We start from the raw sequence: 24,130 nt of genomic DNA, 5'->3' as shown, positions 1-24,130 counted from the left end.
GTATTGGCCCTTCATAATTATCAGAGTAATATAAAGGCCACAATAATTTCAACATATGAGAGATACTTTTTAAAATTGTTTGTAGCATTGATAGTACCTTAATACCTTCTCTCATCAAAGCTGCTGATTAAGTGTAAACAGGCTAATTTCTTTCCTCTCCTCTCTTAGCCTGCACAGTCTCTGATCGATACTTTCACAGCAGTTTATTGGTAGCAAAATGGTTCAAAGTAGACAGGAGTAGAAAGAATTGAAGAGCCTGGATGAACAACAATGTAATCAGCTCTGAACACTAGAGAGTTGGCTGAAGCATAAAAATATATCACTGCAATGAAAGTGCAATGGTTTCAAATAAAATCAAGAATGGACTTGATTTTCAGTCCAAAAGCCCCATGTTTAAAACACTATTAAAATATATTTAACATTAGCAACCACACCATCACTGAAATGTATGTGACAGCTCAGTAAAAATCCCAGCAAATGCAGTGCCTGAGGAGAGATGAGACGCATGGAGGTGGAAATGAAGTACACCAGAGGTAGGCTACAAGGCACTGTTCTTGTTTCCATGGTGCTAATGCGCCTCCCAATGTACCAGGCATATTTAACTGAAGGCAATTTTGAATTAAACAATGAGTAGCCGTCTTGTGACTGGTCAACTTTTATAAACATCAGGGAAAATATAGCCATGCTCCCAAAAGCATGCAAGCACAACGTAATTATGAACATGTTCTTCCAACAGCTGGATGTCGCTTCAGTCATACCATTTGATGTTTTTTACCTCTTCTTTGGGTTTAATCCAATATTTCGAACAAATAGGATACTGAAGGTAAGATACTATATTTAACTGCCTTCTTCTTATTATAATGGAAGCAATCTTGAAGTTGCACTAATATACTAAAATTGCAATATTCTTTTTGGGTTTTTTTTGAGACTTTGTCATCCTCGGTAGAGTGCCATGGCATCACAGCTCACAACACCCCCAATTCTTGGGCTTAAGCGATTCTCTTGCCTCAGCCTCCTGAGTAGCTGGGACTATAGGCACCTGCCACAATGCCCAGCTATTTTTTGTTGTGATTCTCATTGCTGTTTTAGCTAACCAGGCAGGGTTTGAACCCGCCACACTCAGTATATGGGGCTGGCGCCTTACCTGACCTGACCCACAGGCACCACCCAATATTCTTAATTTTTTCCAAACTGTCCTCCATCTTTCTGTTCTCAACATTGCTGTGAATTTTCTTAAATTAATGAAAGATGAATTCCTGATAATAGTTGTTCTTCATTATTTCTATTATACAGGGTGGCCATAAAGTTCGTGTGCAATTGTATATCTCAAAACAAGTATTTATAATCTAAAATAGGAATGCTTTTGTACTTATAAATCTAACTGCAATTACAAATCAATCTTTTATAATTTTAAATTTTTTGTTTGTCTTTTTTGAAGTTACCACATGCCTGGTATATGAGCTGTAAAGTTAAAGTACAAGATAAGTTAATCCTAAATTGTCTACCCAAAATTCTATAGTTCTAAAAACCACACAAACATACTTTTGCATGACAAAATTACTTACATACTCAAATATTTAAGAGGGAATTAACTAAATGTGCTAAGATATATCAATATAATAGAATACTTATAGTTTTAAGAGCATAGAGAGCAAGTTTTCTATGTACTGATATGGAAAAAAATAACATAAATTGTTAAGAGAAAAAGGTAGTTACAGAACAGTTGCTAGAACAATGCTAACTTCAGTATAGCAAAAGGGGAAAACATTCACTTTTTCTATATTTACATAAATACTAGAAAGCTACAAAAAAAAAAAAACTAATAAAAGTGGTTACCTGAGAGGGAAAAGGGAAGGAGAAAGGAAAATCAGGATGGATGGGGGCCAAAGTCAGAGCACAATTTTTAAAGGTCTGCATTTCATATTGTTTTAAACTATGTGAATGTATTACCTACTCGAAAAGATTATAAGATGTAACTATTTCATAACTCATAGCTTCATTGAGTATCTAAAAAAAATTGAGGACAATCAGAATTTGAAATTTTATATAAACCATTAACAATGGTAATGATAATTTTGTATTTCCAAAAACAACCTTCCTAAGGGGATCATAAAAGATTTCACAAATTCTAGGAGAGTCTCTCTTTTGCGTCTCGAGAAGGCAAGATAGCATAACCTGCCAACACTGATGGGTCCTGACAACAATGACAAAATTGCTAAAACTTTACAGTCATTATCTCACTTATTCATCCCAACAACTTCATTTTAGAGATGAAGAAAATGGAATTCGCATGATGGAAATATCTGCCCAGACACACTGCAGACGAGTGGCAGTATCTCAACTCTATCTCATATTTATCTCACTCAAATTCTTTACTATCATTAGATTGGTGGATAAGGTTCAAGCTGAAAGGGCTTTCTTTCCCCTGATTTTTCAATGTTAAAAGCACCATTACCTCGTGTTGCCATACATCCAAGACAACCCTAGAAACTTCTGGTTTAACCAAAGAGTGTTTGTATAAACTGAGGCAGAATACAAGGTTCCAAGCAGCCTAGTTGTCAGCCTCATCAAATTTCTACTCTTATGTGGAGGTTTCAGAGGTAACCAATTTTTAGAAAGACACGGGTTCCTATGAATTTGGGAGTTTGTTGGCCATTATAATAAAAGCCTATAAAATACCACTCTCATACCCTACCTCTGTGTCCCTCACACGTCCAAAAGCTGTAGTTTTTGGACTGTATATCCAGTAGTTTTCCTAAAATATAGGAGATCCTGACAGTCTATACTGATCTTCTTTTCATAACCCCATAGTCCATTCACTTCACTTATTTATGAGACTGTCATTTCAATGCACAATTCTCCAGCATAAATATTTATCATCTGTCTCTCCAAGTTATAAGTGAGAAAACAAATTAAGAATATAAATTTTCTCTTAAAAATCTTAAAGCTAAAATTAAAATCAGGGATTCTGGAAAAACAAATTGTGTATTTTTCTAATTAAGTAGTCATATTATATAACCATTACATATACTGTTTTTTTAATTCCAGAGGTTCTACTGTAGTCATATCTACATTGGGTTCATTTTTGAACTAAATGATCTCTCAGGTCCCTCCTATCTGTAAGATTGCACAATTCTAAGCACATCAAATATATTAACTCATGTATGTCCACTTTTAGGAACATGTCCTCCTATTTATTACCTCCATTTTGCAGATTAGGAAACCAAGGTACAGAAGTTGTAAGAGGCTTTTCCGAGGTTATATAGTTAGGAAGCAGCAAAAATAAGACTGACATTTGGATATTATGCTTTCACTGCCTGTAAAAACAAAAGACAGAAAATGTAGGTAAGCAGTAAGAGCTGAGATAAAAGTAGAAGTAAGCAGGAAAAATACCTTGAGGGAAATAACAACATTTGGATTAAATGCACATAAACTCACTGTATTATATCTTTGAGTAATGTCAAGAACATCTAGCCAATGTTGATTCAACTGGGCTTTAAATTTCATTGAAATAGATACACATTTAATGAAATTTGCTTAAAAATAATGCTAGCATTGAGCAAAAGGACTTAATACCTATTTATGACTTCAACGCATTATATTCTACTTTTATTTGTGTTTTGAGGAGAGTGTGATTGTAACTGTTCTGTGACAGAGTTCTATGATATGCTTTAAAAAGAAAAAGGAAAGAAATCTTTTAAGGTTGATTTTCAATAAGCACTATAAATAAAACTATAACTGGAAGGTAGAAATAAAATAAAGCAAAAAGCTTTGTAAGTTAGGTGCTACACTACAAAATGTACTTCCCAGAGGAAAATATCACTAAACAAGATCTAGTTATTTGAAAAGACATATGAATAAAATTATTCCAGCAAACACAACATATTTCATATTTTATTTAAATAGATGTATCTAAGACTAACATACATATGGGCTTCTTTTGCTTGTTTTCTATACAGTATACTTCGTTTTTTGAGTTTAACCGCCACCTAGAGTCTATGATGGACAGAGCATACATCTACAGGTAAGCACAACGCAATATACTTGGGTGGAGAGGAGAAAGCAGTAGTACAACATTTTAGATAGCATTTGGCAGGAATATGACCTCCTTGTTAAATAAAAGGTGATAATTTCAGATTTTGGTTATATAAAACATAGGAGTTTGATCTAAAACAGATTTGCATATTTTAAGAGAAATAAAAGTATGAAAATCATAACAGATTTTTAGAAGAGTATTGGACTAAAATATAGGACTTCCTACCTGTTTCAGTCAAGACAAGTACAAAAAAAAACATGCTCTTTGGAAAGAGTTGACTTTCTCTTTCTCTCTCCATCCCTAATCTCAATTTCATTCATTTGCTGATTTGAACTTCACTTGCCCAGATACCTCCAGTCACAGTTCATCATAGCATAAAGTCCCACAAGCTTTTCACAGAAATTGAGTTAAATCAACATGGCAAATTTCATAGGAGTCAAAATGGAGAGGTGACTTGTGAAGCATGACTTTCATGGAGTTGATCTGTGAAAAGAAAGGAAGTTTTTTTTTTGTTTTTTTTTTTACACTCTGTCAATTGCAGTCAAGACACTGCAGTCAGGAAACATGCAGTGGCATCATCACGTTCTTTTGTTACTAATGAGAGTAACCGTTCGCAAATCCAAAGCAAGGAACTTCAGCAGAGTCTTTAAGGAAAAGAAAATGTTAAAATAGGCTATATTCCAAAAACAACATGAACCCTCATTTTATATCTATTCTTTCCAACAGAGTCTTCCGAACAACTGGATACTTGCTATTTACTCTGCACATTAATGCCTGTATTTATTACTGGGCTTCAAACTATGAAGGAATTGGGACTACGAGATGGGTGTATAATGGTGAAGGAAATAAGTAAGTTCTAATTTTGAAAGAAACTTTTCCTGATTCTTTTTAACTTGCTGTTCAATATACAAATTTTCTTAATCCAATGTTTTTGAAACTATAGGACACAAACCCATTCATGGGCTATAAAACCTCTTTAGTAAGTCAGTATGTTTTTATCTGAAAGAGAGTAGAGGAAAATCGAATAGAAAATATCAGTCTGTCTGATGGGGGTATGGGTGTGTGTGTGCATGCGTGCATATTCTGGGTTGTCCAGTGAGATGCATCTCCTATACTGGATAATGATCAAAAAAGTTTGAAAGCCTCTACTTGAGACAACAGAGCAGTAAGGTAACTTTTAATAACTCCGATGCTGATTGTTAGTAATGAACAATGTTAATCATTCAGAGGGCAGGTGCAGTGGCTAATTAGTTTACCACTGAAGGGTTTTATGGGTTTATGAGTCAGCTATAACCACTAACTCAATTAAACACTTAGAGAGTAACAAGGATCATAAATTAAACTTGACAATTAGGTATGCAAGTGTCCCAGGAATAAAAGAGATCATTTGAAAAATTTAGAGCAGTAGAATCACAATTCAGTAATGGCAAGCATGCTGTTTAATAGTGAAATTTCCTCTTAGTAGATACAAGGACTTGCCATTAAGTTGACTCCACTAACTTTCTGCTCCAATGAAATGACATTGAACATATAATAAGGCTATGTCCTTACTGGGAAAAACAAGCTCCAGCATTACTTTGAAAAGCAACTCACTGCAGCCTTGGGATGGAGAGCAATTATAGCATAGAGCAAAGAGAGTGAAAATAACTTTCAAAATGACACACTACCTACAGTGAGCTGAATGTGTTTAAGGGCTACCGCGACACTTTTTGAACCATTAACCAGAACTGATTTTAAAGAACCTAAGAGCACAAGATCTACTGATTTGGGACAGACATGTACACACACACAAAAAATCTATTTCCAAAAAGTTCATAACCAAACTATGAGTTTATAACCAAAATTAATTTAATAATTCTCTTTAGAATATGAATTAAATGAGCATTTATGTTAGTTATAAATAATTTATATTAAAAAATTAGTAAGATACCAACTACAGAGGGTGCAAAAAAATGTACGCACATTTTAAGAAAAGAAAGCACTATATTAAAACTGTAATACTCAAGTCACATTTGACTTCTGTAATTAAAAGTGATGCAAGATAGCAAATGTTATCAGTATGTATTGAGTAGTACAATTTTAATACAGTTTTTTTTTTCCTTTCTTAAAATGTGTATACATTTTTGGCACCCTCTGCATATTAAATATGACTTGAAAGCCAGTATATAATCCAACACCTTTAGGTACCTGTGTCTGATCACTGATTTTGTCAAATTAGCAAAAAAAAAAAAAAAATATATATATATATATATACACACACACACACACACACATAACACACATATCTAAATAGTTGCATCAGGATTCTTCCCAGAGAAAGAGGAAGGAGCTGCATTTCTCTTCATACCTGGATGTCTCTCTGCAGAGTTTCTGGGAATCTTATCTTGTTCCCTGTACCTAATACAGTGTTAAGTATATAACAGACAATATATGTTAGGTAGATGATGGAGGCAGGAAGAGAGAGAAGGAGTAAGAAGAGAAGGAAGGAAGAGCTAAATCTGCACTATAATAAGAAATTGTAGCTTCAACCCATAAGAAACTTAAAGTGCACTAGTGTTTTAGATTTCTAATTCCAGCTATCAGAAGTACTCCCTCTAAAATACAAGGTAAATTACCTGTTTTAATTTTTGTTGTTACTTGTAATTAGTTGTTATAAATAAATTTCTAGGTGAATACAATTACAACAGTTTTCAATGTTTGCTAAAACTAAGGCTGGAGTAGAGCAGGGAGTGGGAATGAGGGACCATCTAAAGAACAGAAATAGGGAGGAAAACTTCCTTATCAGTGGAAGAAAAGAAATAAGAAAATTTTAAAAGAAGACTACCAATAATAAAAAAAAAAAAAAGACAAACATAAAGAAAGGCAGTTGTGGAATACCAGAGGTGGCATTTGGACTTCAGAGGTTGGACGTGGTAGGATTTTGTCTGGACATATGCAGTAATGTCACCTCAAAGAAGAGTTAAGAAATCCCAGGCACAGAAGAGGACTTCACAAGGTAGTAATAGTTTTCAAACCACGCTCTCAGCCTGGAAAGTAAATCAGGATACAAGTCGCTCAAAGAGCATCTCAAACTATAGACAAAATAGTCCAATGGAAGATTATAAACATGCTGATGATCAAGCAGAAGATGCTCTGAAAACAGCAATGGAACACTTTGAGAAAGATCTTATTAAAATTTCACAAAGTAAAAATAAAACCTTGGAAAAATACTTGAAAACTGTGGAAAATGTGGCTTGCACGAATGGGTTAGCTCCGGAAGGAATTGACTTTCTATTAAATGCAGCACTCAGTGGCAAATTTGGAAATGCTGTAAATACACGGCTATTGAAGTGCATGATTCCAGCAACTCTACTATCAGAAGATCTGTGGTTAAGGCAGTCTCCTGGCTTTGTGTTGGCAAGTGTTCTGGTAGTACCAAGATACCTTTTTATAGTTGGATGGTTGCAATGTTTCACTTTTTTGATCACAAGGAGCAAATTAACTTGCTCTACAGCTTCTTTTTTGCTTCACTGCAAGATGAAGCCCTGTGCTCTTATGTCTGCCATTTGTTGTGTTTACTTACCAAAAAACAGAATGTCAAAGCATTTCACGTGAGAAAACTACTTGATCTTCAAGCCAAAATGGGAATGCAGCCTCATCTCCAGGCTTTGTTGTTGTTGTATAAGTTCTTTGCTCCTACCCTGATTTCTGTATCTTTGCCTGTAAGAAGGAAGATCTATTTTAAGAATTCAGAGAATCTTTGGAAGATGGCTCTGGTTGCTGTAAGGCAAAGAAACCAGCGACCTTCTCCAGAACCTCTAAAGCAGATGTTAGGTCCAACTAATGTTCATCCTCTAAAAGAAAGATGGAATTCACACCCAGTAATACCAGTGCTCAATTCTAATAACTACACTAAAGAATGTGGAAGAAAAGAGATTAATCTTTCTGACTGTTTGGGTAGCAATGGATCATTTCCACTAGAACAACTGCAAAGCTTTCCTCAGCTCTTAAAGAACATTCATTGCTTAGAGCTGCCTTCTCAGATGGGCTCAGTGCTAAACAACTCTCTGCTGCTTCACTATATTAATTGTGTCAGAGATGAGTCAGTTTCACTGAGACTCTATTACTGGTTGAGTCAAACATTACAAGAAAAATGCATTTGGTACAAAGCAAATAATTATGGACATGGAAAAGAATTTGCCAACTTCGTGGATACTATCATCAGGGCAGGGTGCTTCTTACAAGAGGGATTTTATTCCTGTGAAGCATTCCTGTATAAGAGTGTTCCTCTCTGGGATGGCCACTGTTTCAGTCACAGTTCTTTCAGCTTCTGAGCTGGATTCCTTTTAGTAGTTTCTCTGAGGTGAAACCACTTCTTTTTGACCATCTAGCACAACTCTTCTTTACATCAACCATTTATTTCAAGTGTAGTGTTCTTCAGAGTCTAAAAGAGCTTACTGCAGAATTGGTTATTGTGGCTTTCAAGGGATATACATGTGAAACCTATGATGAACAGCCCTCCTAACACAACTTCGTGTGGATCCATGAGCTCTTTGTCTAAACTGATTGACTATGTAGGATGGCTGTTCACTATTGCAATGCACTTGGAGAGCAACACTACTTTCTTGCTGCACTTTATTTTGGATTTCTTTGAGAAGGTATGTGATATATATGATAGCCTTCCATTAGTGGTGTTGTTTCCTCCTGGAATCTTCCATCCTACACTCCTCAGCCTGAATGCCAGTATCTCAAACCAGCCCTGTTATATGATGCATAGGTATCATAAAAATCTGGCTGCTATAAAGAAAAATAAGTTGCTATAAAAGGCAAAGTTGTAGTTTAGTTTCAGCAGCAAAACCTATAAAGAGTTCAATCACTATTTGATAACTATGGTTGGTTGCCTGTGGACATCCAAACCTTTTGAGAAAGTAATATATATTGAGCCTGAAATCCTGAAAAAAAACTGGAGTAGCAGAGTATAAAAACATTTTAAATTTGGTTCATCTTCCTTCTCTACTGAGTTATGCTGTTTCCTTTTTGCTACAGGGAATGCCAGAGAAAGGAGGGTGAACATGAGCTCTATTCATGGAAAGAAATGGAACTGATATTTGGACTATTTATTTTCAGAGGGGTTACAAAGCCTGAATCTTTTTATAAGAAGTAGTATTAGCATTCGTCTATCTCATGATCAAAGAGCCTAAACTTTATATTAAAGACATAAACAGAGAAAAAAAAAGAAAAAGAAAAAGGCAGTTGTGTGGAGGAGTATAGGAAAGGCAAGATGTAGAAAGTACAAAGTAAGGTGGTTAGAACTATTTAAAATATATCACTATGCAGTTATTAATATGGACATTTTATAGCATTTTTTTCACACCAGCCCACATTCTCTAAGTATAAACATAAACATTACCCCATCATTTCTGCTCTGCTCATTTGAACAGAAGCATTCACACTCAAAAGCAAAATTCCAATAATCCTGTTAACCAACTCTCAGGGACACAGGTTGCAATTCTCGCAAAGAAAATGCTTTTAATGGATAAAGGACTTAAATTTAAGGCATGAAACAATAAAAATCCTCAAAGAAAGCATAGGAAAAATACTGGAAGATATTGGCCTGGGGAAAGACTTCATGAAGAAGACTGCCATGGCAATTGAAACAACAACAAAAATAAACAAATGGGACTTCATGAAACTGAAAAGCTTCTGTACAGCTAAGGAGACAATAACCAAAGCAAAGAGACAACCTACACAATGGGAAAGGATATTTGCATATTTTCAATCAGACAAAAGCTTAATAACTAGGATCTATAGAGAACTCAAATTAATCCACATGAAAAAAGCCAACAATCCCATATATCAATGGGCAAGAGACATGAATAGAACTTTCTCTAAAGATGACAGACGAATGGCTAACAAACACATGAAAAAATGTTCATCATCCCTATATATTAGAGAAATGCAAATCAAAACAACCCTGAGATATCATCTAACCCCTGTGAGAATGGCCCGCATCTCAAAATCTCAAAACTGTAGATGCTGGCGTGGATGTGGAGAGAAGGGAACACTTTTACACTGCTGGTGGGACTGCAAACTAGTACAACCTTTTTGGAAGGAAGTATGGAGAAACCTCAAAGCACTCAACCTAGACCTCCCATTTGATCCTGCAATCCCATTAGTGGGCATCTACCCAGAAGGAAAAAAATCCTTTTATCGAAAATGCTTTTAAAAACAGCCTTTTTACTTATTTTTAAGATAATTTGCATATGTCAGTTGCTAACACCCTGATATTTTCCTAACAGCTTTTAGACATCAACTTTTTCCATATTACCCTTTGACCAAACAAGCCAAGTTTATGAAATAATTACATGAAGCATTTTTTAGCTTAACCCTGTGAGGGTTCTGATGACCTGTGAATTGAAGGTTGTTGTTAAGGCCACTGGATTTGTAAACTTCACCCCGGGTAGAATTAGGCAGCAGATTGTGTGGCATAAATAGAGCATTGTGAACACTTAGAACAAGAGTCAAGTTTATTGTAATTCTATTAATTCTCATAAAAACAACTTCTATTCATTTCAATCAAAGGCATTTTCATTTATATTGAGTGAATGGTATCTTTCTTTAGAGTGTAAAATTTGACAAAGAACACAAATGTTTAGCTCAAAGGGAGAACACAAAAAAGAAGTTAAGCTTATATAATACTCAAAAATGTCCCTAATGTACTTTTGTCCACATATACATCCCAATCTTACTTATTTTCTGATATAAATTTGCCATTGTGCACAAAACTCTTAACAAATCCCTGGTCCCAAACCCAAATGCATCTTTTCCTTGAAGGAAAGAGACGAGAAGGAAGTCTATGGTAGATATCATTGACTTTAGTCAGAATAAGGAAGGAATCAAAATTCCCATGCCATGGTGGCAGGGAAATGCAGGTAATCTACCACCTTAACTTTACAGATGAGAATTATGAGACCTAGATAGATAAAGATATTTGTGGGAGGACAAATTCCAGCTGTCTTTTATGAAATAATATTAATGATTGTGGAGAAATGTGTAATCACTGCAATTCTCATTATATTGAAACTTGTTCTTGTTTGCTTGCTATGTGACTGTGACTGAAATAAAGTAAAACATCACAAGTCATAAATTACATGTGTGGGAAACACATAACAAAGACATCTCAAGGTATGCAGAGGGAACAGGATGTCTAGGGCAGTAGCAGAAATTTCTGACACTACGTAGGCATCTGTAACTGTAACAAAGTTGCAGTCACATGCACAATGAGGAATAAGGCATGTGTCAGCAGTGACAGTTACAGCCATGTGCACAACAAATAAATCACTTAGCTAGGCAGACATATCTAAGGTAGATACCGGTAAGACCAATAATCAGCAGGTGTCAAAGAATGAATATTCCATACTAAGACGCATCAACCCAGAAAAGCGGTCCTGTCTGCCCATTGTGCACATCCTGCTGCGCACTGTGACATTTTTTGTAGCATTTTCCTCTTAATTTTTTCCTTATACTTCTCTGTTTGAATCTCAATAAATACTCATTGGAACCTGGAATCAGGGCCACACTTTGACAGTATCTGGCCCCTCCAAGACCCTCAGTTGTATGGTTGTATTACCCCGAGAATCTGCATCTTTTCTCCATGGTGTTCCCAGAAACCTAGAGGCTCCACCCCACTAGTTGTCTCCTCAGATATTTATTCAGGATCCCCTGAGGTCAGACACTGCTGAGAGAGAGAGCTTGCACACACATGAGCACAACACATATTAGTAAGTTCCTACTATGCACTAGTAAGTTCACAAATACCTATCCCTGTAGCAATTACATTCTAAGACATTATCCCCCATAACCAGTGCTCCCATTAGTAAGTTTATAGAAATCAGGAACTAAGATGGATTGAGGGAGTTAAGAAGATCTGCACATAAAGATAAGTATAGAAAGTCACATGTCCCACTACACATTCACCACAATGACTAACATTAAAGAGACTGCAATACAAAGCATTGGGATAACATGGGGCTACTGGAACATTTGTACATTGTCAGAGGGAATATGAAATGGTATAATCATTAGGGGGAAAGATCCAAAAGTTTCTTTTACAATTAAACATATACCTATCTTACAACTCAAAAATTCCAAGCCTAGGTATTTATTTGTGAATAGCCACTCACAGCAGAGCAAGGAAAATCCTTGTACATAAATATTAATAGATGCTCTATTTATTATAATCAAGCTGGGTGCTCTATTCATTATAATCAAGCACACACCTGTATCCCAGATACTCAGGAGGCTAAGACAAAAGGATTACTGGAGCCTGGGTGTTTGAGGCTGCAGCAAGTATACATACTGTGATTTCATTTATGTGAAGTTCTAACACAGGCAAAACTAATCTATAGTAGAAAAAATTAGAACAGTGGTTGCCTCTAAACAGTGAGGGCAGGGATTGATGGGAAGGATTGACTGGGAAAAGGACTCAGAGAACATTTTAGAGAGATACAATATTCTATGTCAAGACAAGTCTTTTGGTTACACAAATATATTCATTTGTCAAAAAGTCATGAAACGACACAAAAAGCAGTAGCATCCCTATATGCTAATAGTGAACTATCTAAAAAGAAATTGAGAAAATAATTCCATTTACAGTAACATCCAAAAGAATAAAATACTAGGAATAAACCAAAGCTGAGCAAGACTTGTACATTGAAAACTATAAAACCTGATTGAAAGAAATTAAGGCAGACCCAATAAAAAAAAATCCATGTTTATGGATTGGAAGAATTAATATTGCTAAAATGTCAAACTACCCAAACATTATATAGATTCAGTACAATCCCTATCAAAATCCCAATGACATTTTTTACAGATATGGGAAAAACATCCAAAAATTCATATTGAAACAGAAAAGACCCCAAGTAGCTAAAACAATTTTGAACAAAAACAAGGCTAATAAAAGCATCATCTATTCTCAAATTCAAAATAGATTATAAAGCTAACCAAAATAGTATGATATTGGCATAAAAAAAACAAACATATAGTCCAATGAAACAGAATGGAGAACCTAGAAATAAACCAATGGTCAACTGATGGTCAACAAGTGCCAAGAATATACAGTGGGAAAAGATGGTCTCTTCAATAAATGGTGCTGGGAAAACTGGATATACACACAGGAGGCAGGGAGCAACATGGTGGACTACAAACATCTCCCTACTAGCCACTCACAGCAGAGCAAGGAAAAGAAATCTCCAGCCATCTCTGGCTGAGGGAACCTACCTGGAGACATCACTCTGTGGGGCACAGTGAAGCAGTGGTGGATCACAGGAGCCAGTGAGGAGGTCTGGAACTGAAGAAAAACAGCATAAAAGGTGGGGGCATAGGAATAGGCAGCTGCTCACAGAGGACTAGGGACAAGATGGAGCTGTCCTGCAGTTTTTTGATTTGAGGCTAAACTTCTCACTGCAGCTACCTTGGAAGGTTTAAAGGAGTGGTGAACTAGAATACTGTCCACCAGTATTTGAATACTGGGTGTGGTGGATCTACCATCAGCTTGGCCACAAGCTGGGCCACCATTAGGAAAGCCATGTGAGAGAAATGGTCTGCTGGGTGCTAGTACATGCTCTGGAGAGCATGCTAAGCTCAGGCATCCACTCTAGCGGTAGGCAAAGTGGCCCCCCCACCCCCTGGGGATTGTTGTTGGGGCACTGTGAGACTTGTCTCCTAAGGACTCTGGTGAGAATATTAAGACCCCAACCCTGTGGGGTCTGAATGCTGAGGAAACAACCAGGCCCTGATGGAAGACAACTAAGTCAGGAAGACAGGACCCAATATCCTCCTAGAGTGTGGTTTCCAGTACTCATTGTCCACAATAAAACCAGCGTGTGTTCTCTGTCTCCTAACATAGCACCACCTGGAGTCCAGGCATGATATATATATCATGGCATATATATATACATATATATGCACATTTATATGTATCTACGGGTTTTTTTTTTTCTTTTCTTCTCTTCTTTGTTGTTGTGCTTGTTTTTTGGGAGGATTATTGTTTCATTTTTTTGTTTGCTTGGTTGCATTTTTATTTTTTCACTTTTACTTTCTTCAGTAGTAAGGGATCCTTGTTTTCATTATGGTTTTTCAGCCCTTTTTACTCTATCACTCTTTTTCATTTATCTCCTTTTTTCCTCTTTTGGTAGAGATTTTTTTACTTTCTCATCTTTCCCATACAAATTTTTCATACAACAGCTAAGATATCCCTTTTTTTCTAGATTGTACATATTTTTTCTTTCTCTTACATACTTACATTTTTAATTTTCTTTATCCATTCTTTTTTTTTCTTTTCTCTGAGTCCTGGGTGGGGATGTGGGGTCCCCAGCAGTGGTCTGGCTAGGGTGTTAGAGCAGGGGTCTACCTCAAGAAGGTCACAAGCTTACAGTCCAGGGTGTTCTTCCAGCCTTGGCCTTTGGAAAGGCAGTATTGGTAGGTCCCTACTGCAACATACTACTGAATTTTTCTTTATTTATTTTTTATTTTTTTCTTTTCTTTCACTTTATATTTGGAAGAGGTGGGGTCTTGCCTTTCCCAATCTGGTAAGGAGCTCCTGGCTCCAAGGTACCTGCCCAACCCACCCCTGGAGTTGCAGGTGTGGCCATAGCATCCTGCCAAAAAAACCATTTCTCCTATTGCTCTCTTTCTCTCTTTTTGGTCTTCTCTCTTTTTCTCCAAATCTTTTCTTTTACTCCTCTTTTTTTGTTTTTTATTTCTGTCTTCTTTTTCTCTTTTTTCTCTCTGCTTACTCTATGCTTCTCTTCCTTTGGAATGGGCCTTACATTAAGAGGCCAATTCAACACCTAAGCTCTAAGATAAGGCAATTTAAAGCAATGGAGGCAGCAAGAATGAAAAATATTAGAAGGAAGTGAATAAGAAGAAAACATACATGAGGAGGAACCAACAGGAACCAATTCTGACAACATGAAAAACCAAAACAGAGCAACCCCCTTTACCACCAAGGGACCATGAGGCAGCTACTGCAGAAGACTCCACCTATAAAGAATTAATGGAAGAGAGGTGGAGACAAGATGGCTGACTGAAGCCAGCTTTCCACAGAGGCTCCCATCCAGAAGGAGAGTTAAAGGACAAAAATTTAGCAAGTAACCCGGTGGATTTGAGCTGCACCAAGGGAGAAGGTTGAAGAATGCACATCAACCCTGCTGAGGTGAGCTGTGACCACAAGGATACAAACAAAAGGTACGAAATCCATCACCAAGCAGACAGGAGCCCCCTCCCCAATGAGAACGGCTCGGAGTGCCCCACAAAAAACAGGCAGAGTTCAAAGGTCCTCCCACTATACTCCACGGGAGAGACCCTCTAAAAACTGGACCTGCCTCCCCTACTAGAGTGCCATGGCATTCTCCTGCCAGGCATAAAACTATATAAAACTGTATATATTCTCTACCTGCAACTCTGAGCTCCCAGCACTCCCCTCCACTCTCACCCTCAGGTCTGGAGGCCTTTCGCCCAGGAGTTCAGATTCTTGGGTGATTTCTCGAGGGGTGTGGACAGTGCCTGAATTTCAGCTGGTCAGTGCTGACTCTGGGGCACAGGAGTAAGGAGAGGATGGTCGGCTGAGAGGGAACCACACCAGAGCGGGGGTTCCCTGAGGCACGGAGCGGCAGTCGTCTTTTAGCAGCAATACAGCCAGGCATAAAACTGTGTAAAACTGTATATATTCTCTACCTGCAACTCTGAGCTCCCAGCACTCCCCTCCACTCTCACTCTGAGGTCTGGAGGTCTGTCCCCCCAGAGTTCAGATTCTTGGGTGATTTCTCAAGGGCTGTGGACAGTGCCTAAACTGCAGCTGGTCAGCGCTGACTCTGGGGCACGGGAGCGAGGAGCAGATGGTCAGCTGAGAGGGAACCACATGAGAGCAGTGGTTCCCTGAGGCTTGGAGCAGCAACCATCTTTTAGCAGCAATATGGCCAGGCATAAAACTGTGTAAAACTGTATATATTCTCTACCTGCAACTCTGAGCTCCCAGCACTCCCCTCCACTCTCACTCTGAGGTCTGGAAGCCTGTCCCCCAAGAGTCCAGATTCTTGGGTGATTTTTTGAGGGGTGTGGACAGTGCCTAATCTGCAATTGGTCAGTGCTGACTCTGGGGCAAGGGAGCGAGGAGAGGATGGTCAGCTGAAGGGGAACCACACCAGAGCAGCAGTTCACTGAGGCTCAGAGCCATCTTTTAGCAACAATATGGCTCACTCACAGATATTCTGAAGCCACACTCCCTGTCTCCCTGGGCAACCAGAGGAGGCCGGCAACAACCCGTGAGTAAAGGATTTGCCTGAGGCAGTACCAATTCACAGACCTGGGAAGCTCCCAGGGCAAGGCTGACCCAGAGGACCGCTTTACTGAGCCTAAGATGCATCTGGCCCTCAGGGCATCATCAGCCTATAGACAAAGGAAGGCAAGATAGAACTGACAGGTAACCTAATACAAACCTGCAGGAACAAAGACAGGGCTTTGGAACTCAAAACAGCTTCTCTTCTGCAAGGGAATTTAGCAGTTCTGTTCAGTTCTGTCACTAACATCAATCAGGGGCAAGGCTGGACCTGAGTGAACACCCCCCAACCTTTGACTACACACAGCACTAGAACAAGCCATACCAGAGTAGTCACCAGACCCCTGTGATCCAGTTCCAGAGACCTCTTAAACCCTCCCACCTGAGACAGGTGCTGACTGAGACAATTGATTTGGACATTTTGAACTGAGACAGTCGCCTGAAGATTATTCAGGTGGTGCCCTGGGTGTGTGGTTGTAGGAAGGTTTGATTTTCCTTTTCCAATTGTTGCCTGTGGTGGGCGGGGTGACTTAATTGCTGGTATTTCTCCACAGCTGAGACTTCAACCCAGAGTAACTGTTTCTCTAGGGTCAAACAGAAACCAGCTGAAAACAAGACAAAATCACTTAGCCCCACCACACCAAACAGGGCCCCAGTTTCTCAGGCTACAGCACTGTAAGGATCCTAGACAAAGCTCCAAGGTAAAAATCAAAGGGAGTAAAACAATCATGGGCAGAATCAGTGGAAAAACCCTTGTAACATGAATAACCAGAATCGATCAACAACCCCAGGGAAAGATATGCCACATGTAATTGAAGATCCCATTCATAAACAACTGGCTGAGATGTCACAAATTGAATTCAGAATTTGGATTGCAAACAAGATTAATAAAGTGGAGGAAAATTTGGAATTAGAACTTTGAGCAGCAATTCAAAAGTCAGAATTAGGAATTCAAGGAGAAATTCAAAAGTTGTCTCAAGAATTTAGCGAATTTAAAGACAAAACCACCAAAGACTTAGACACACTGAAGCAAGAATTTGCAGCCCTCAAACATCCGAAAAATACAGTAGAATCCCTCAGTAACAGAGTGGAGCAAGCAGAAGAAAAAATTTCTGACATTGAACACAAAGCCTTTCAATGCTCCCAAACTCTCAAAGAGGAAGAGAAATGGAGAGCAAAAACAGATCATTCTCTCAGAGAACTCTAGGATAATTCAAAGAAGGCTAATACCAGACTCATTGGAATTCTTGAAACCGATGAAGTGGCCTCACAAGGCACAGAGGCCCTTCTCCATGAAATTATGAAAGAGAATTTTCCAGAAATGCCTAGAGATTCTGAAATTCAGATAGCAGACAGCTTCAGAACCCCAGCACCACTCAATGCCAATAAGACATCCCCCAGGCATAACATAATTAACTTCACAAAAGTTAATATGAAGGAGAAAATAATCAAAGCAGCCAGATGGAAGAAAGCCATTACCTACAAAAGGAAGAATATTAGAATGACTGCAGATCTCTCTGCTGAAACTTTTCAAGCCAGAAGAGGGTGGTCACCGACTTCTAATCTCCTAAAGCAAAATAACTTTCATCTCCAGATCTTGTATCCAGCTAAACTGAGTTTCATTTATGATGGAGAAATTAAACACTTTAATGACATTCATATGTTGAAGAAATTTGCCATAACCAAACCAGCTCTTCAGGATATTCTCAGACCTATCCTCCATAATGACCAACCCAATCCTCTACCACAAAAGTAAACTCACTCAGAAACTTTTGATTAAACTCCAACTTCCACACTGGCGAAAGGATTAAAACTGTCCACTGGACTTTTGAAAAACTCGATACCCCAAATTCTACCAGACTTATCAATATTCTCCATTTATGTGAACGACTTAAACTGTCCTCTAAAGAGGAATAGGTTAGCAGACTGCATACAAAAACTCAGGCCAGATATTTTGTGCATACAAGAGTCACATCTTACCTTAAAATGCAAATATAGACTCAGGGTGAAAGGATGGTCATCCATATTTCAGGCAAATGGTAATCAGAAAAAAACAGGTGTTGCAATTTTATTTGCAGATACAATAGGCTTTATACCAACAAAAGTAAGGAAGGATAAGAATGGTCACTTCATATTTGTTAAGGGTAATACTAAATATGATAATATTTCAATTATTAATATCTATGCACCCAACCAGAATGCACCTCAATTTATAACAGAAACTCTAACAGACATGAGCAACTTGATATCCTCCAGCTCCATAATAGTCGGAGATTTCAACACTCCTTTGGCAGTGTTGGATCGATCCTCCAATAAGAAGCTTAGCAAAGAAATTTTAGATTTAAACCTAACCATCCAAGATTTGGATTTAGCAGACATCTACAGAACATTTCATCCCAACAAAACTGAATACACATACTTCTCATCAGCCCACTTAACTTACTCCAAAATGGATCACATCTTAGGTCACAAGTCTAACCTCAGTAAATGTAAAGGAATAGAAATTATTCCTTGCATCTTATCGGACCACTATGGAATAAAACTTGAGCTGAGTAACAACAGGAATCTGCATAATTATACAAAAACGTGGAAGTTAAATAACCTTATGCTAAATGATAGCTGGGTCAGAGATGAGATTAAGAAGGAAATTACCAAATTTTTGGAACAAAACAACAATGAAGACACGAATTATCAGAACCTCTGGGATACTGCAAAGGCAGTCTTAAGAGGGAAATTTATAGCACTGCAAGCCTTGGTCAAGAGAATGGAAAGAGAGGAGGTTAACAACTTAACGGGACATCTCAAGCAACTGGAAAAGGAAGAACATTCCAACCCCAAACCCAGTAGAAGAAAAGAAATAACCAAAATTAGAGCAGAATTAAATGAAATTGAAAACAAAAGAATTGTACAACAGATCAATAAATCAAAAAGTTGGTTTTTTGAAAAGGTCAATAAAATAGATACATCTTTGGCCAACCTAATCAGGAAAAAAAGAGTAAAATCTCTAATCTCATCAATCAGAAACGACAAAGACATAATAACAACAGACTCCTCAGAAATTCAAAAAATCATTAATGAATATCACAAGAAAATTTATTCTCAGAAAGATGAAAATCTTAAGGAAATTGACCAATACTTGGAAGCACGTCACCTTCCAAGACTTAGCCAGAATCAAGTGGAAATGTTGAACAGGCCCATATCAAGTTCTGAAATAGCATCAACCATACAAAACCTCCCTAAAAAGAAAAGCCCAGGACCAGATGGTTTCACATCAGAATTCTACCAAACCTTTAAAGAGGAATTAGTAACTATATTATTCAACCTGTTCCAAAAGGTAGAAAAAGAAGGAAGACTACCCAACACGTTCTATGAAGCAAACATCACCCTTATCCTCAAACCAGGAAAAGAACCAACAAGAAAAGAAATTTATAGACCAATATCACTAATAAATATAGATGCAAAAATATTCAACAAGATACTAACAAACAGAATCCAGCAACACATCAAACAAATTATACATCATGACCAAGTCGGTTTTATCCCAGGGTCTCAAGGCTGGTTCAATATACATAAATCTATCAGTATAATTCAGCACATAAACAAATTAAAAAACAAAGACCATATGATTCTCTCAATCAATGCAGAAAAAGCTTTTGATAATACCCAGCATCCCTTCATGATCAGAACACTTAAGAAAATTGGTATAGAAGGGACATTTCTTAAACTGATAGAGACCATCTACAGCAAACCCACAGCCAATATCATATTGAATGGAGTTAAATTGAAATCATTTCCACTCATATCGGAAACAGACAAGGCTGTCCATTGTCTCCATTGCTCTTTCACATTGTAATGGAAGCTTTAGCCACAGCAATTAGGGAAGAAAAAGCAACTAAGGGTATCCATATAGGGTTAGAAGAGATCAAAAGTTTCCATCTTCACAGATGATAGGATTGTATATCTGGAAAACACTCAGGATTCTACTCAAAAACTCTTAGAAGTAATCAAGGAATACAGCAGCATCTCAGGTTACAAAATCAACATTCATAAATCGGTAGCCTTTATATATACCAACAATAGTCAAGTTGAAAAAACAGTTGAGGACTCTACCCCATTCACAGTAGTGCCAAAGAAGATGAAATATTTGGGTTTATCTAGCAAAGGACGTGAAAGATCTCTATAAAGAGAATTATGAAACTCTAAGAAAAGAAATAGCTGAAAATGTTAACAAATGGAAAAACATACCATGCTCATGGCTGGGAAGAATCAACATCATTAAAATGTTCATACTACCCAAAGCAATATATAATTTTAACGCAATCCCTATTAAAGCTCCACTGTCATACTTTAAAGATCTTGAAAAAACAATACTTCGTTTTATATGGAATCAGAAAAAACCTCGAATAGCCAAGACATTCCTCAGATATAAAAACAAAGCAGGAGGAATAATGCTACCAGACCTCAGACTATACTACAAATCGATAGTGATCAAAACAGCGTTGTACTGGCACAAAAACAGAGAACTAGATGTCTGGAACTGATTAGAGAACCAAGATATGAATCCAGCTACTTACCGTTATTTAATCTTTGACAAGCCAATTAAAAACATTCAGTGGGGAAAAGATTCCCTATTTAACAAATGGTGCTGGGTGAACTGGCTGGCAAACTGCAGAAGACTGAAACTGGACCCACACCTTTCACCATTAACTAAGATAGACTCTCACTGGATTAAAGATTTAAACTTAAGACATGAAACTATAAAAATACTAGAAGAGAGTGCAGGGAAAACCCTTGAAGAAATCGGCCTGGGCGAGTATTTTATGAGGACGACCCCTCAGGCAATTGAAGCAGTTTCAAAAATACACTACTGGGACCTGATCAAACTAAAAGGCTTTTGCACAGCCAAGAACACAGTAAGTAAAGCAAGCAAACAGCCCTCAGAATGGGAGAAGATATTTGCAGGTTATGTCTCCGACAAAGGTTTAATAACAAGAATCCACAGAGAACTCAAATGTAGAAGCAAGAAAAGAACAAGTGATCTCATTGCAGGCTGGGCAAGGGATATGAAGAGAAACTTCTCTGAAGAAGACAGGCGTGCGACCTACAGACATATGAAAAAATGCTCATCATCTTTAATCATCAGAGAAATGCAAATCAAAACTACTTTGAGGTATCATCTAACTCCAGTAAGACTAGCCTATATCACAAAATCCCAAGACCAGAGATGTTGGCATGGATGTGGAGAAAAGGGAACACTTCTACACTGCTGGTGAGAATGCAAATTAATACATTCCTTTTGGAAAGATGTATGAAGAACACTTAGAGATCTAAAAATAGATCTGCCATTCAATCCTATAATTCCTCTACTAGAAGAGGAATATATGCAGAAGACCAAAAATCACATCATAACAAAGACATCTGTACCAGAATGTTTATTGCAACCCTATTCATAATTGCTAAGTCATGGAAAAAGCCCAAGTGCCCATCGATCCACGAATGGATTAATAAATCGTGGTATATATACACCATGGAATATTATGCAGCCTTAAAGAAAGATGGAGACTTTAACTCTTTCATGTTTATATGGATGGAGCTGGAGCATATTCTTCCTAGTAAAGTATCCCAAGAATGGAAGGAAAAGTACCCAATGTACTCAGCCCTACTATGAAACTAATTTATGGCTTTCACATGAAAGCTATAACCCAGTTACAACCTAAGAATTGGGGGAAGGGGGAAATGGAGGGGAGGGAGGGTGGTGGTAGGCAGAGGAAGGGGGATTGGTAGGATTACACTTGTGGTGCATTTTACAAGGGTATATTGGAAACTTAGTAAATGTGGAATGTAAATGCCTTAGCACAATAACTAAGAAAATGCCAGGAAGGCTATGTTAACCGGTATGATGAAAATGTGTCAAACAGTCTATGAAACTATTGTATGGTGCCCCATGGTCACATTAATGTACAGAGCTATGATTTAATAAAAATAAATAAATTAATTAATTAAAAGAATTAATGGAAATGACAGAAAGGGAATTTAAAATATGAATTGTAAAGATAATAAAGGGTTTTGACAAGAAAGTGGAAAAACAGAACCAAATATGGATGAAGGACATGAAGAATATAGCAAGGATATGATGGAGTTTAAGGAATTGAAGAAGTTAATCAAGAAACTGAAAGATGTGAAAGTATCAATGACAGATTCGACCATGAGAAGAAAGAATCTCAGGACTAGAGGAGAAAGCTCTTGAGCTAACCCAGGTAGTATAAGAGGCAGAAAAGAAGAGAGTGGAAGCAGAACTTTGCTCAGAGAATTGTGGGACTTCACAAAGCATTCAAACATATGAATTATAGGGGTTCCTGAAGGGGAAGAACATCCCAAAGGAATGGAAACCCTACTAGAGGATATCATAAATGAAAATTTTTCAAGTTTCACTGAAGATTCTGAAACACTCCTTTTAGAGGAATATAGATCCCTGAGTCATCTCAACACAAACAAAGCATCTCCAAGACACATTTTAATGAACCTGTCTAAAGTCAAGACAAAAGAGAAAATTCTACAAGGAGTAAGCACCAACTTACCTACATGGGCAGATCTATCTGTGTGACAACAGACTTTTTAGCTTAAACTTTCCAAGCCAGAAGAGAATGGTCATCTACTTTTGGCCTTCTAAAATAAAATAATTTTCAGCCCATAAGTCTTATCCTGCTAAAGTAAGCTTTGAAACTGATGGGGTATTCAAATCTTTTACTGATATGAATATATACACACAAAAGAACAATATTGGACCCTTATCTTACATCACACACAAGTATTAACTCAAAATAGATTAAAGACTTAAACACAATCAAATGGTATATAAAACCAGTGTATGGGGTGGTGCCTGTGGCTCAAAGGGGTAGGGCGCCAGCCCCATATGCCAGAGGTTGTGAGTTCAAACCCAGCCCCAGGCAAAAACTACAAAAAAAAAAAAAAAAACAGTGCATGGTGCCCCATGATTGCATTAGTGTACACAGCTATGATTTAATTATAAATATAACAAAAAAAAAAAAAGAGTGGCTCTGGAAAATAAAAAGAAGAGAAGGTGAAACACAGCACCAGTCACCTGACACAGAATGCAATAAAATTACCTTTTTCTCTAGTAAAAAAAAAAAAAAAAAGACTTAAACACAGGACCTGAAATTGTAAAACTGCTAGAATAAAATGGGGGACAATTCCATGACATTGATCTGGGCAATGATTTTTATGTGATTCCAAAGTACAGGCAATAAAAGCAAAAATAGATAATGGGATTACATCAAACTAACAAACTCCTGCACAATAAAGTAAATAATCAACAAAATAAAAAGCAACATGAAGAATGGAAAAGAAATTTTGGAAACTATATATCTTATAAAGAGTAAATATCCAAAATACATAAGGAAGTCCTATAATTCAATAGCAAAATAAATACCCTTATGTAAAAAATTGGCAAAAGACCTAAAAAAACAAGACATGTAATAAATAAAAAGGTGCTCAACATCATTAATGCAAATTAAAACTACACTGAAATATCACCTTACACCTATTATGATGGCTACTACCAAGAAAAAAAAGATACAAAATAATGAAGTGGAGAAAAAAGAACACTGGAATGTGGTCAGTGGGAATATAAATTGATAGAATCACTATGGAAAACAGTATGGAGGTTTCTCAAAAAGTTCAAAATAGAACTACCATATGATCCAGCAATCCCACTTCTGTGAATATGAGGATCTCAAAGGAATTGAAATCAGGAT

The 24,130-nt window shown here is 37.3% G+C and overlaps 2 protein-coding genes across 2 annotated transcripts in view; both read left to right on the top strand.

The window, feature by feature from the left end:
- Nucleotides 1-24,130, top strand: part of CNGB3 (cyclic nucleotide gated channel subunit beta 3) — a 196,797-nt gene that overhangs the window by 101,610 nt on the left and 71,057 nt on the right. The window contains exons 8-10 of the mRNA XM_053558667.1: nt 737-823; nt 3,960-4,024; nt 4,763-4,885. Coding sequence (XP_053414642.1) covers nt 737-823; nt 3,960-4,024; nt 4,763-4,885 — 275 coding nt within the window. The remainder of the gene's footprint in view (nt 1-736; nt 824-3,959; nt 4,025-4,762; nt 4,886-24,130) is intronic.
- On the top strand, nt 6,965-8,536 carry LOC128563970 (centromere protein I-like). Its single transcript, XM_053559567.1, has one exon. The coding sequence runs from the start codon at nt 7,474-7,476 to the stop codon at nt 8,347-8,349; it is 876 nt and encodes a 291-aa protein (XP_053415542.1). The 5' UTR covers nt 6,965-7,473; the 3' UTR covers nt 8,350-8,536.

This window comes from Nycticebus coucang, chromosome 13 (assembly GCF_027406575.1).
Source record: "Nycticebus coucang isolate mNycCou1 chromosome 13, mNycCou1.pri, whole genome shotgun sequence".
Classification (NCBI taxonomy): domain Eukaryota; kingdom Metazoa; phylum Chordata; class Mammalia; order Primates; family Lorisidae; genus Nycticebus; species Nycticebus coucang.
The sequence above is the reverse complement of the archived record's forward strand: the minus strand, read 5'-3'. Positions and strand labels throughout refer to the sequence as shown.

What these genes read in the sequence shown, in the direction of transcription:
- LOC128563970 (XM_053559567.1), top strand. Translation starts at nt 7,474, where the DNA reads ATGGTTGCAATGTTTCACTTTTTTGATCACAAGGAGCAAATTAACTTG.